Source organism: Argiope bruennichi, chromosome 1, assembly GCF_947563725.1.
Source record: "Argiope bruennichi chromosome 1, qqArgBrue1.1, whole genome shotgun sequence".
NCBI classification, from domain to species: Eukaryota; Metazoa; Arthropoda; class Arachnida; order Araneae; family Araneidae; genus Argiope; species Argiope bruennichi.
This window is the reverse complement of record NC_079151.1, coordinates 61,113,349-61,128,862: the sequence shown is the minus strand read 5'-3', so window position 1 is coordinate 61,128,862 and position 15,514 is coordinate 61,113,349. Positions and strand designations below refer to the sequence as shown.

At 26.3% G+C, this 15,514-nt stretch overlaps 2 protein-coding genes across 2 annotated transcripts in view; one reads left to right on the top strand and one right to left on the bottom strand.

Annotated features, from left to right (window-relative positions):
- Positions 1–22: 22 nt before the first annotated feature.
- LOC129974792 (mediator of RNA polymerase II transcription subunit 18-like) lies at positions 23–9,550 on the bottom strand. The gene is made up of 7 exons (XM_056087595.1): positions 8,786–9,550; positions 6,081–6,147; positions 5,408–5,530; positions 4,002–4,080; positions 3,811–3,897; positions 2,165–2,211; positions 23–208 (listed from the first exon to the last, which is right to left on the bottom strand). Exons 1-7 carry the CDS (start codon positions 8,964–8,966, stop codon positions 160–162), a joined length of 633 nt encoding a protein of 210 aa, XP_055943570.1. The 5' UTR covers positions 8,967–9,550; the 3' UTR covers positions 23–159.
- LOC129974634 (regulator of microtubule dynamics protein 1-like) overlaps positions 9,543–15,514 on the top strand; it is a 19,854-nt gene continuing 13,882 nt past the window's right edge. The window contains exon 1 of the mRNA XM_056087567.1: positions 9,543–9,993. Coding sequence (XP_055943542.1) covers positions 9,659–9,993 — 335 coding nt within the window. The 5' untranslated portion in view covers positions 9,543–9,658. The remainder of the gene's footprint in view (positions 9,994–15,514) is intronic.

Sequence of the window (15,514 nt, the reverse complement as noted above, 5' to 3'; positions counted from 1 at the left end):
ATAAGAGAAGAGGACCAATACATGTTTTAATGAAGAATTTATTTCATTACTGACATAAGAAATATAAACATTCTGATAATCTTTGTCGTATACTTTTGTAAAGTATATACGAGCTTAAAATGTAAAAATTCATAGGTGTGAAATAAACACAAATATTAATCATACGTGTTGCAGACGTCGATGATCAAATTTATCCAGTTGCACCAATCTTCAACTATGTTAAAGAAAGCATCTTTTTTAATCAATAAAAAAAAAGGCATAAAAGAAGCACTATATTGGAATTTTTGTTGTATATAAAATAAATATTTTGAAACCTAAAATTGCAATAATCCATAATAACATCCATAATACCTTTCTCAATTATTATTCCACTTTCTTTATGCAGATTACAGCATATTTATATCATTCTTGTGATTATTTTTAATATGCTAAGCACCGTTTGTATAAATTGTATTTTATTGTTAATAACTTATTTTTCTTCTTGGTGTTAATGTTTGATGCAATTAATTGTTTTATGAAATTCAGTTTTTCCCCCCTCCCCATGCTGTGTCTGTATGTACATACCTATAATAAATGGGGATAACCTTGTATTAAAATAATTTTTATGGGGAGGCTAAAAAATTGTCAAGTAAACTAAAAAATTTTACACTGAACCACTGCAAAAAAAAAAAAAAAACAGGTTTCCAATTGTCCTTTGACTTTTATTGAAGGGGGGAAAAAAGCAAGACTTACATCCCCAAAAAATTCCTATTCTAAAAATATTTCTCTATTTTTCGTATGGTAATTAAAAAAAAAAAAAAAAAAAGGTTATGAAATTACAATTTTTTTTCCCAATTTTGAAAACTGGACAGATTTTTTGATGACCATTCAAGAATATTAACCACTATTTTCAAAAATTAATCACTACTAAATTTGATTCTTTTTATCTTTCAGGTTTTGTTTCTGTCATTTTTTTCTGAACAATTAACAATTTTTATAACATTTAAATAACTCATATGCCAATATTAAATTAAATCAGAAATATATTGTGCCAATATCAGAAAAGCTAACAATGGATTCTTTGGGGACAAAATACCTACTAATAAAAAGAAAAAAATCAGAAAAACAACCAACAGATTTGAAACATGAATGTCAGGAATTAGTAAGTGCTTTCATTTGAAAAGTTTTGGATGAATTCTTTGTCAACTATATATTTGCCTGAAATATGATTATTTAGATCTGTAAAGAAAAGTCAAACTAGTCCTGCTATAACAAGATGAGAGCCATTCTTTCTGTTCCTCTGAATTGCAAATACTTATAAGATGAAAAATGTAATTCTATTTTAATAAAATTGAACAACTTTTTGAATAACATGTTGCAATTCAGTAAAATTTGAGTTGACATATCCAAAAATCGAATTAGTAAGTTTTCATCAAAATATTGAAGAGGTTAATAATCTTATCAGAAATCGTAGGAAGTAATTAATCCTCTAATGATACCCATGAACAAACCATAGTTGAAAGAAAAATTTTCTTAGAATAAAATTATTGACATTGGAAAACTTAAAGAAAAAACATATATTGTGAAACATTTGTTTCATTTAAATTGAAAAATATGTAGTGAAATAAAGAATTTTCAGATCACGAAAAAATTATATGTACAGGAAAATACCCTAATATGTTTTAAAATGGATAAAGCATAATAAAACATCTAAAAAATTAGTGGTTTAAAAATATATAGTTGAAAAGCAAAAGAGAATAAAAGAGCTTTTTAATGCTTGGCAGAATCAAATAGTTTTATGAATCATGGTTTTAATAGAGTAATTTAAAATAAAAAAATAGAAAGAAAGAACTTTCACTCTCTCCACAAAAGAATAGTCCTGTGCAGAGAAAGTAATCATATAATAAAATAACAGATTTTTTATTTGCTTGTTTAAAAAGCAAAAAAGATGAGAAATCCATGGAAGAATCATGTTCCTGAAGATGTCTCATAATGGAGTTTTCAATTATGTAAATTCATTGGTATTATGGGAGAGAAATTGTCTTCTTTCCTGATTTCATAAATATCTCAAGCAATAAAGGCATGCAGCATAGATTTCATAATAAATCAGGAAAAAAAGGAAAGCATTCAAAAATTTAATTTGATTCAGTTCATATTTCAGTTTAAATATTTATAAAAAGGATACGGTTTCAGTTGTTCAGAAAATGCTTTCATTTCATCAGCAAGAGCTTCCTATAAAATATATATGTTATATATTGTAAATTTTACATAATTCATTTTATTTTGTTATTTATCACATTTCATGCTATTTTACAAGTACAGTCTACTACCTGCCTTTAGCAACCAGTTTGGCAGGATTAATGGTTGTAAAAAGTTTCAGTTTCCACAGTAAGATATATTTTAATAAATTTTGATAGATATATAAGTCACATATTTTCAAAAGTCTTGCATCGTTCTACTTAGTTCAAGCTAAGCATTTCTCTAATTTACAAATATCTTTATACAACCAATCATATCACAGGAAAAAACAGTAATGTTTAAAAATAGGCACATTTGAAAAACAATTTCCACTACTGCTTGATTCTGAATTTAATTTTAAGCACAACTCACCATTAAATATAAGTTGAATCTTCATTCCTGCATCACATAATGGACAAAAAATGAAATTGAAGTATCCAAAATATTATGAGTTTCACTTCATCAATGAAATGTGATATTGTTGTAAAATATGATTAAAACATTAAAAAATAATTCTAACCAGAAAGAAAAATTATAAAGCAAAAAAATTTGGTATAACTGAAAAGATTTTTTTTTTTTTTTAATTTTAAGATGTAAAATAATCACTTTTTGACTGCAATATTTTCAAAAGATATAGCAAAAAAATTCAAAATACCACTACAAGATGCTTGTTCCCACTCGCTTTATTTTTAATTAATTAAATTTCTAATAAAAAATTCAAAATACCACTCCAAAATGCTTATTCCCACTCTCCAAAGTATATATGTGCCAAATTTGGAAGCTATAGGTCAAACAGTCTAGCCTGTACAATGCCAACATTTCATCTTTATTATTACTAGGAACTGGTTTTTATCTATATTTAAATTCAATGTAATTTTATACTTAATCCAGCAACAGGCATTTTTTAATAATTGACTATATAAATAAATTCAAGAATTAATTTAGTTAAATTAATGCCCCACTATGATACTACCCAACGGCTATTTTGGGATAGAATATTTTGATTAGCGGTTTGTCAGAGGATGAGGAAAATATCAGATTTTTTCATCTTCCCCCTTTCAAATTTTTCCATCACACTGTAGGACAATTGATTTTGATGAATCATGCACTAGATTTGTGCAGATAAGGGTTGTTTGGTATGATTGACACTCAAAATATAAAATTCTTCTGCTAATAGCCTCAAAGAGTATAGAAAAAAAAATTCAAAATAACATTATTTGATAATTTTCAAAAAAAATTATATTATGTGTCATAAATTAACAAAAGTTACTGAATCATTTTAAAATTTAATTTTATAGAGGTAAAAAATTATTTTTGCATATCATAAATTTCAGGTAAACATGAAAAGTTAATACCATTCATAGTAAAAGCAGATTGAATTTTATGGCAAAAATAAACTAATACCAAATATTATTCTTAATTTTTTTTTTTATTAAATCGGAAAACTTTGAGAATATATTTGCATTTTTTGTTTAATACTATGGAAGTTTTCATTCATTATTAAGTTTAAATCCATATTCTTTTCATACTGATTGATAATTCTTCATTAAAATAAATAAAAAAAGCTTCAGTTTTAAACATTGAAAAACTTACTTGGCCTGTAGGAGCTACCACACTCAATTCAACTAAGTATGATTGGGAAACTGGTTCAATGCTATCTGGATTATTTTGTTGCAGAAGCTAAAATTAAAAGAAAGAGATATTAAAATGTGATTTCTATAGCTTCACCATTTCAATACGATAATAAACAAAAATAGTAAAGAAGAAAAAAGGCATGTACTTACACGACAAACTTTAGCCACTGTTACCTTCATTCTTCCTTTCCTAAACATGAAACCTTTTAAGACAAACTCATAATCTAACCTAAAATATGAAAACAAAAAAGTTATAATAATACAACATAATAAATAAAATGATGAAATTAATATACTAAATAAGAATATTACAGAATTTTGATAAGCCTGTCTATAGATTTCCAGAGGGAATTAAAACTAGTTAGTTCAAAATTTAGAATAAACATAAAAAAAATATATACTGATTCATCAGCCTTAAATTTTTATCATTTAAATTAGATATAGACTTTACACCTCTTTGATTCATGATAACTATTTTTAGTAGCTATTATATTCTGAATACATTTTTAATTAATAAACTCTCTTTTAAAGTTGACTGTATATTTCTGAACCTGTGTGTGTAAGTGTATATATTTCTGTTAATTCTTATCTAAATGGATTTATCTAATAGGGAAACCATTTTCATTTTATAGATTTAGAGTTTACTATCTCAAATTGTTGCTAAATATATGCATTTTTGTGGGCAAAAATCAATTCCTTGAACAGAAAGTCAATTATAAATGCCATAATTAATTTTAGAAAAAAAAAGGGGGGGTGGATCAAAATTATTCTGTAATTTTCAACATTTATGTCTCAGAAAATATATTATTGATGTTCTCAGGGCTGCATTTTATTTCAAAATTAAAAAAGTTAAAATTATATTAGATTTATAGATATATTTTTTTCTATATAAGTAGTTTTTAATTCACATTTTATTTCAAAATAATTTTTACTAGTTATAATATTTTTAGCTATAATTTTACTAGTTATAGTTATAATTTTTCTTTAAATTTAAAATCCAATACTTTAATATGAAAATGTTTTTAAAGTATTTTGACTAATAAAATTTCTTTTCATATAAAAATTGCTGAAATTCATAATGGAATTGATGCTATAAACAATTTTCATGATTTACATGAAGAATTATGCAAGAATTGTGTGAATCATATTTAAAATAACAGGCTGATCAGATTAGCATTTTGGTTTTCTTGTTCATTTTTTAACCAGGAAAATCTACACAATATATATTCAATGCCATTTTAAAATAGATTCCAATAAGAAATTTTTCACTAAATAGTAAAAGATTTTTCTATAATAATTATAAATTTAAAGAAAATTAAAGGGATGAATAAAACAATTTACTATAAAATTCTTCTTTTCACTATCAAAATTACATCAATGAAATTGGTTGTGAGAGATGAATTACTAAATTTTAGCACATTAAGAATGCCTCAAATGAAATTAAAGTAAATTTATAAATAATTTTATACTAGAGAAATAAAAATCTTGGACGAGTTAAAGATATTTAAACACATTTGCACAGATATTGCAATTCTTTTTATGTATAAAACAAATACCTGAATCCTAGTTCATTGAGAAATTGTACAACATTATTAGAGGTGTCCACATCGATGCAACTACGGATCATTGTTGCTCGATTTTTGTCTCCAATTTCAGGTTGCCCAATGTATCTTAAATGCCTATGAATAAACATATTCAACAGATGCAAAAAATAAATGAATATGAATGGATATATTAATTTCTCAAAAATTAAGGAAAAAGTAAAAATTGTTAAAAAATTAGACCATTTATTTCAATATTTTAAGAAAATTATAGCAATGAAATGTTATAGAATTTTTCATAATATTTAATAAATATAAACCCTGTTATCAGAAATGTTCTTTTCTTTGTCTTACATTTTCACACAATTTCTTAAAATGCTAAAAATTATGAGCATTTATTTCCAACAAATCATCATATCATAATAACCCCATGCATATAAAAAAAAAAAACTGAATTTTTTTTTATTAAATTATAAAATACAAACGACTAAAATCATGTTATCAGAATGGACACATTGCATTCAGTTTTCGAGCACTCACATTCAGATCTGATAAATTAATGAAGATCAATCAATGAATTAATAAGGATAAATCAATTGATTAATAAAGATCAATCACATATACTTTAATTTTTTTAATTTGCTTAAATGGTTAAACAATAAAATAAAAATTTCATACTCAGTCTTACCATGGCATTTCTGGATGGTCTAAGGCTTGTCTGGCTCGTAAAACCAATGGTGTTCCAGTAGGTCCACCTAGAAAAAAATATTATATATATTACTTTTACTTTGAACAAAACTTTTACTTTGAAATAAGAAACCTCAAAAAAAATGTAAGTAAAAGAAGTCAAATTATAGTAAAACCACAATAAATCATTGTTTAAAAAATTAAATTCTAATTATAGATAAGCACAATAAAAATTTGAAAATGTCAGTATAGTTAAAATAATTAACAAAATTTTATGACTTCTTAAATTCTACAAGTTAACCACATAAATCATTTAGGAGTTTCATCGAAACTATAACTTTTGAAGTTCTCTCATTCCATAGCCAATAAATACAACATTTATAAGAGGAATTTTGGTTGAGAAATCTATGTTAACCTTCCTTTTTGTAATTACTTTTAAGTTGGGATAACAGAAATCATTTTGACATAATATTATGCAATCAAAATGAAAAAGTAAGTAAATTGAAGTAATTTATTTAAGCGTATTTATTGATAGATTGGAAGGAACAGTAAGGCATCGAAACAATTGAATTAGTAATCAATATTAAGAGATTAATAACGGCTGAATTCAACAGTGCAATGAGGTAATTATTCAAAAGAGTATCTAGCATTATTTACATAACTGAAGCTAATGCTTCCATAAAGATAAAAAAAATTATTTTATGGAGTTTCACCTCTTCCTTGTTTTAATTCACCAGGGTTTTTTTTTAACCCATCTGAGTAACAAAATATTCAGTTCAAAAAATTGATAATTCCCACTTAAAAATATACTAACAGAATATCCATGACAAAATATTCTTAAAATTTCATAGATATGAATAAGTGCAAAATTTGGTTAATTTTCTTTAAACCAATATTTCTAACAATAAAAATAAATGAAAATAATTGACTGTTGGAACAGTTAATATTGAGGATGAATCAAAATATTATTCTTAATCTTTATTAAAATTTCATTGAAAGAATTTTTGTCTTTTTGAATCTCAAATGAGAGCTTGGGTCCTTCAGGTTGTTTCATAATATTTCAATATTCTGCACTGGAAACTTTAATTTGAAAGTTTTTCTCTTGGGTATCTTTTTTACAAATTGATGCAAAATTTTTATCTTTTTAGACTATATTGCTGAGTTTTGAAAATTTTAGATATCCACAATACAAAGATATGTAGAGAACCATCTTAACTGGTACAATTTCATATTGCATATTTATTTATTTTTCATTTTTCTTAGAACACATAATAGATGCATGGAGTTTTACATAAATTCACACTTAACTGATTGATAACTAGAGCTATGGAATACATTGTAAAATGTATAATTTGGCTCTAAAGTAAAACGCACAAATTTTTATCCCATTATTTCCCTTTAAAAAAAAATTTTTTTTTTTTCATTTTTTTAACTTAATTTTTTTATTTGTGTTACGAGATTTATAGTTAGTGTTCTCTATAAGAAAAAATTAGTAGATTTTAGTTTGAGCATTTAAAAACAAGGACATTGATATTAAAGCTAATGCAGGCAAAAGTATGCCAAAAGTGTAGGAACATAAAAAAAGAATTGGAAATATCATTAATAACACTCATGTTAATAAATAAAAAAAACTTTTCAATAATTTTAAATGTTATTAAATCAGGGTTAATTTTATCACTAGACAGTTGCTACAGGCAACAGTGGAACACTTGTCAATTAAATGAAACTGTCATTTGTTTATCATACTTCAGCCCATGTAAATAATTACTGCATGCCAACATGTATTTAATTACACCTGTAAATGCATTATTATGTTAAAAAAAATGTCATGTTTAAAAAAATGTTAAAAATGTTTAAATCATGTTAAATCAATGAATCTTATTGAAATTTCACTTATTTTTGTTACAGTTGCAGCATTTATTAAAAAAAAATAAAACTATTTTTATACCAAATTTATCTTGGTTAGGTCATGTATATAAATTATGCAAGCACATATTAAAGTACACATAAAATCTTCTTTGTCTATGAGTACATGAATTTTTCTTTGTCAAGAGAAGCCAGCGTTTCATTATATCGATCCTGGACGAATCTGAGGATTAACTGAAAATAAAGTATTTTCATTTTCATTTATCTGAGAGTATTGGCAGGAAAATACACATAAAAGAGCCCATTGATTTCCATTAGTTGAAAATTAGATATTTCAAAAGTTCTTCTAAAAGAACAAAAAGTTTGAGAACATCACAAAAATAATTTTATACAAAATTTATCTGTTTTTCACTATTATCTTTAGGATCGGCATTTTAAAAATTCTGAAATAACATATTGCAGAATTTCTATTGAAACAAAAACTTGAGAACATATTTTTCACCATATGTTGTATTCTTTGTATTAAATATTTTATATGCAAAACTTCCAATATGACACATAATTCATCATCTTTAAAAGATTTTCATATGTTACACAACGAACAGGAGATGTGTAATGAATATAAGATACTCTAGGTCCAAATTTTACGAGACAGAAACAGGCCAACATAGAAAACATTAGTTAATCTATTTACACTATTTCCAAAATCTCGAATTAAAAAAGAAATTGATAGACGCATAAAAAATTTAATTATCTAATAAAATGAAAACGCTAAAGTAGATGCATCATTATTTTAAGAAATAATAAAATATAACTTATGTAATGTAAAAATAAACTTACGTATTTGAAATACCATCTCATAATCATGAAATGTTTCTGGATTTTCATCAGCATTGTCACAAAGTCCTCGCAATCTATGCAACAAAACTTCACAAGATGTGTCCATTATACTACCTTGCATTAGAAATTCTTGCTGAGGAGCAAAGTTGAAATTTCTGCGATTTGTTGCTACTGGTTCCATTTTCAATTCAATAATAATGCTATATGCAGGAACTAATGCTATGAGTTTTTCAACAGAAAAAACAACATTTAGTAATCAATCTATTACCTGATATAGTCTTTATACTACGCTAATCACAACGAACAATATAAATGATGATTAAATTTCAAATCATGAAATCCGATTGAATGTTTAGTACTTCAAAATAATAATAAGTTGTTGAAAATATAATAGCAAAACTTCACCTCTTTTAGGTAGATATAGTAGGAAATGATAAATAAAATATCAAATGAGAAGTAGGGAAATACAGCATAAAATTTAATTCACCGCTCAATCACATTACGTCAAATCAAATTGTTCATTAATATGTATAGTAAACAAAGCTTGCTTCTCAGTTCAGTTGATTTTTTAAAGACTTTTTTCCTTGAATTTTCTTTCCCTCTTATCAAATTTCTGTAATTTAAAATTTTGATGTAAAATTACAAATACTCATTCTTTTTTCAAAAATTTTTTGCGTGAAAGTTAAATTTGAATTTTAGAAAATGAATTTTATTTATATGACTGCAACCATATTATCTCCCCCCTCCCGCTTTTCTTCCTCATTTTCTCCTGCTGCTACAACTAAAAAACATTTGTATGTTTTTGTTTTTCTAGTGTCACGGAAGTAATATGAAATTGATCAATCTCGTACTTGTTTAATAATTTTAATAACAATGGATGCTTTCTTGAGGGCCGATAGAGTGAGTTTGGTAGCTGCTCTAGGTGCTGGAGTTGTTTTAGGAATCAGCGGAATATATTATTATTATAAAGTAAATAAATTGGTCACTAGAAAAATAAATCACTTATCTGGTACTGTGGATAGTTTAAGAAGGGAATTAGAAGAATTAAAATTAGCGACTAATAGCTCTAGATTAGAAAGGGAAAAATCGCACAGATCATCTGCTGCAAGAGGAAATACTGCAAGTTCATCAACTGCTGGAAACAAATTTTACAGCTACACAAATAGTATTGAGGATCCTGATGAAGAATATTTCGACTTTACAGATACGTAAGTGACGTGCACATATTTTTTTATTGAATTAATTGTGTTGGTTTGTTTCAAATTAGAACCCTGGAACATTTAATCGCGTTTTTATTCTGATTGCATTGAGGTTTATTTATGTGTTTTAGCGAACTTGATAACCATTTAGAATTTCAAGAGCTAAAGAAATCACAAACATCGAGATTGTGTTATCATTCTATTACTTAATTCCCTATTGGAAGAATTCGTAAATTTTTACTGAAAAAGGCGAAAGGCAAGATAGAATGAAATTTATCAGTGTGTTTAACATATCATAGAAAGTGTTTCTTAATATATTACAACAAATGTTCATTAATATTTAATTTCAACATATGTAATTAGTTTGTTGCTCTATAAATAAATATCTTGGTTAAAGAGTTTCAAAACCTTTCTTTTTTTTGTTATTGTTGTTGCATATTGGGTGTTTTATAAATTATCATTTATAATTATATAATTATTTTTTTAAGGTTTGCAGGAACTTCATGCCTTATTTGGAATTTCTATTCATGCTTTAAATATTGGGATAAAAATTTTCTTCTGAAATCTAACTGAACATATTGTTAATCGTTTTTCATTATGCAAAATGATAGCCTTAAATTGTACTCCTATTTTTAGATTAAAACTGAGAAACCAGTTTGCATATACTTGATTCAATCAATCTAAAATAAATAATGAGCCTTAGAAAAGTTAATCATTATACCTATGATGGTTTAAAATGTGTAAAGATAGTTTTCTGTATCAGAAATTTATTAGTTAATAATATCCCATTGTTAGATTATGTCAAGTGCTTCTAAAAAGCCTAGAATAAGGCAGAGAAATTGTTGTTAAGTGAATACTTAACAAAAAGGAATATTTTGATAAGATAATATAAGTGATAAAAAAATATTTTGTTTATCTTAATTAAAAGAATAAAAATTAAGTTCAAAATTTTTGAGAATTAAAATTTTTGAATAAAATATAAGGCATAAATTTGTATGAATGTAATAAAAGTATCACCTAAAAATGATATCATTAGAAAGCATATGATCAAAATACTCAAGATTTGACTTTTCTTCAAAGAATAAAATTGATCACTTGATCTGAAATTTAATTCTAGAATTAAAAAATAAAATAATTGCAACTAAGAAATGAACTTGAAATTATTTTAGGAAAGCTATGAAAATTACTTGGATTATAGAAAGAAAAACATTTATTCCTTACAGTCTTATCTTCCTTTAAAAAAAAAGGTTAGTGTCTAAAATAATAAAAAGGATACCAATTTTTAAGTTTATATAACTTTATTTTTTAATATTGTTGATTTTCCTTCTATGTTTCCCCCCCCCCCTTCTAAATCCCATATATGGATTTTTTTTTTTCTGTTATTCTTCTTCCAAATGTGATAGATTCTCTCTCTCTCTCTCTCTTTTTTTTTTTTTTTTTTTTTTGTAAATAAATGTAATAATAATAATATTTTGCATTCTGATTTTCTTATTACTAAAATAGCCTTTTTACTTTTAATATTCACAGAAATATTCTGTTAATTTAATTTTTTCTTATAAACAAGGTAAATATAATTTTTTGAAAAATAGATGGCCCATTCCACGGTAATGTATGTGACAATCGGACTAAAAGATATGCATAAATATCTGATAAATTTATGTACAAATGTAGTGAAAGTCAAAAATTTAATTTTGTTAGACAATTAAAAAAGAGTTTTAATAAATGGTAATGAAAAATATATTTGTATTTAAATTTTGAGAGACCTTTTAAAATTTTTTTTAGATAGTCACGTATGTGACAAAAATTGGAACTGTGATTTGATAACACCAACTTTCTTTAAAAAAATCAGTGAATTATATGCATGAAACGTGCTTAAAAAAAGTTTCCCATAAGAAAAAGGTTTAATGAAGACAAACTAATAAATGCATTAAATATTTCTTTAATTTTTCAATTAAAAAAAAAATGTAACTTTACAGGTCATGTATGTGACAAGTAGTCATGTATGTGACATCGTTCAATTTCACATAACTGCATTTTGAAATATTACAGTATTGCGACCGTTAATTATAGGTGTTGGCAATACTCTAATTATGTCATCCCGCTGAATAACTCCTATATCATTCTCTTGATAAATGAAGTTGCATACGGATACCTGCTTTAGGAAAATAACATTGATTTCGGTGTTATCTAATGCAGACACCTGTGCTACATAAGGCTTCCAGGACTTTTTTCCAAACACTTTTACAAGTAAAAACTTGCCAAGTGAAATATATGCAGAAGTGTGATTTTGTGCAAGTAATGGAGTTCTTTTCAAACACTGTTCTGTATTTTTACAAAAGCATAGCTCTTGCACAGTTGTATCCAAATTTTGCTGACTTGTAAATAAACAAATGTGTTCATCCAAACATTTAATTATGTGGGCTTTTTTAATTCCTGGAACATCCTTAGCTAAATTCCAATCAATTTGAGTTTTATCTATATCCTTTTGCAGCATAGGAATGACAGTGATATTTTGTACTACTTTTGCAGCAACTGTAGCAAAATCAACTGCATTCTGTACTATAGCTCTTCTTGCCTTTACTTCCGCATAGACTCGGGACTTTGCAGTACCTCCTATCCCATCAACAACTCCCTTTCCATGGGAAGTTGCTGAATATTTCCATTCGAAACTAGAAAAATGCTTTTGTGTTTTGAATAAAATAAAGAGGAAGTAACAAATAAATTTGTTTTTAAACTCGCTGGATGGTCCATCGCTCCAAATTATTAATTTTGGTTTATTTGCCTGAAATTTAATAATTTCCAAAAGCTTCAAAATGAAAGCAGACACAGATAGCTTAGATTTATCTTTAGTATCACTTACAATAAGATAACTCTGTGTTTTATGATTCTTTTCAAATAATGCAGCTGTAAACAAAGTTACGTTTTCCCGGCTCCATAGTGCAGACTGTATTTCACTTTGCCACTCACATGAATAACTCATAGCAAAATCTACTTGCAATACAACAGTATTGCTTTGCTTTATATCAGATTGAAAGGCAGCAGCTTGGATTCGTTTAATTTTTACATGCTGCTTAAAACTTTGAAAATTTTCTAAAACATTATCAGTTAATTCAGCTATGCAACCTTCATTGGTTTCTTTATAGAAGCGCTTATTTTCTGACTTAACCCATTGGTGCCATTGTACATTAGAAGCATTATTTAATCCTTTTTTGCCAATAAAATCTAAAAGCAATTTTCCAGCATTACATTTATCACATTTTGTTTCCCAACACTTTGATTCCAAGTCTGAATTGCACAGCACTTCTTTCCAAAAATCATTGTTATAATCAATATTTAATCCTTTTAACAAAAGAATGAAATTCTCATGACTCTTGCATTTACACTGATCACTAGGTGTGTCTTTAAGAAGAAGAACATTTTTAGGTCTTAAACTGCAAAATTTTGAATATCCAATATTAATGCTTGGATTTTCTTCCTTAAACAAAGCATGTGCTTCTTTCATATACATTGTAAGAAAATGTTTACGAACACGTTTTTTAATGCCATTTTCCCAAATTATCATTTCATCATGCATTCCTGGAGCAGTGTAGACTATGTCTGCTCGGCACAAGAAGTCTGCCACAAGTTCTTTGTTTTGATTATTATCACTGATATTGGACTCTCTTTCCTTTTGCAGTTTTAAACCTACCTTTTCCACTAAATTGCTGACTACAGCCATTCGTTTTCGAGGTGAGGTTGGTAAGGCTTTCAAAGTTTTTTTAACTGCTTTGCCAAGTGTCTGGGGAACTGTATAAGGAGAACATTCTGGGGTAGTCGCAATAGAAGAATTCAAACTTGAAATTTTTGTAGAATTACTTATCTTTTTGGCTGCTCTGCATTTCCTCTGCCTTTCTCTAGCTGCTTGCTTTTGTTTCTTTTTCTCCTTTTTTGTCATAGTTGCTGCTTTTAAATCTCTTATTTTTTTCTGCCTTAGCTTTTCTTTCTCTTTAAAATCAGGATCATTTCTTTTTTTCTCATAATATCTCTTTTGTTTAGTAGCATTTTTTATTCTTTGTTCATCATCCATATTTTAAGCTTAAAATAGCAAAATAAGACTAAGATGCTTAAAGATAGCAAAATCTGACTTGCAGCATACTTCAAACACAGTGTGCTGTGAACCTTTGCTTAAAAACAAACATTAGGTTATAGCTGGAGAAGTAAAGGAATGTACTGCCATCTGGTGAGATGAATTTAAAATAACTGCTTTGGATTTTATAATTCAATGTCACATACATAACTGCTTGAAGTCACATACCTGACCATTGAAAATTATAAATTAATTATAATATTTTTTAAATTTTTAAATGCAGTTTCATCAAATAGTATGATTATATTTAGAAAATAAAAATTTAGAACTTTCTATTAATTTAATGATGCAAAAAATAAAAAAAAAGTTTTAATGGTCATGTATGTGACACTCCACAATCTTCATTAGCTTTGATTGTTAAAACAAAGCCAAAATAGACATTAATTTGTAATTTTTTGATATAGTATTACTAAAAACATATTAACAATTGAAAATTAAAATTCTATAGGCACCTTATGAAAGGTGAAATAATTATAGAAACCTTTAAAAAATATAATAATGAAACAGGCCATTTACAAATTCTCAGCCAAGGTTTTAAAAAATGCAATTTTTGATGAGATCTAATATTTTTACACAAAAATCAAGTCAACAACAAGCAAAATCAGATATTTTTCATTAAAATTATGTGTTATAACCATGATAATAGATTAAAAAAAAATTTGCCCCTTGGTTTCAAAATCCATGGAATGGGCCAGATGTAAATTAATTATATCACATCTTCTTGTTTTAAATAATACTAAAAAAAAGCCTTTTGCTATATATTTGTATGGATGTATACTATATATTTGGCTTCCCCCCCCCCCCCCGACACCACTTTGCATAGAATGCAACCAAATAAAAAGAAGATATCTGAATGTCCATTTTAAACTTCATTTTTCTGTGAACCCTGAAAAGATATGGCTTTATTTTGCATCTGTCATTATAGTTATCTTGTATTTGTGAACTTAAAGCTAAAATATTTAATTATTTTATAACTTCTGAATTTTAAAAGATTGCTTTCTGTTATTTATATTAAATAGATAAATAATCGAGACTTTGTTTGGCTGAACATAATACATTCATTTTCCATTTTTAAAACTGCAATATATGTATTAACTCATTCACTAAGTTTGGGATCCAGAATAGATCTCTCCTTTTAAGTGCTGGTTGTTACACCATTGGATTGAAATAATCTTTAATCTGTATTTATTATCATTTTTCAGAAATGTTGTATATTTTAAAATTCAAATTGTAGTTAATAACATTCATTTTTCTCTTTAGTATATAAACAAATGCAATGATAGAATTTTAAATAGAATAGATAAAGCAAAATAGTCATATTTTTCCGAAAACAGAAATTTTAATGAATGTCACTTTCTCTGCAAATAAATGAACTTAACTTTGTCATGTATGAGGAGTTTATGG

Coding starts and splice junctions, on each gene's coding strand:
- LOC129974792 (XM_056087595.1), bottom strand. CDS start 8,966: ATGGAACCAGTAGCAACAAATCGCAGAAATTTCAACTTTGCTCCTCAG. Junction 3,898..4,001: donor CAGTGGCTAAAGTTTGTCGT/GTAAGTACATGC, acceptor TTTTAATTTTAG/CTTCTGCAACAAAATAATCC. Junction 209..2,164: donor TTTTCTGAACAACTGAAACC/GTATCCTTTTTA, acceptor ACATAGTTGAAG/ATTGGTGCAACTGGATAAAT.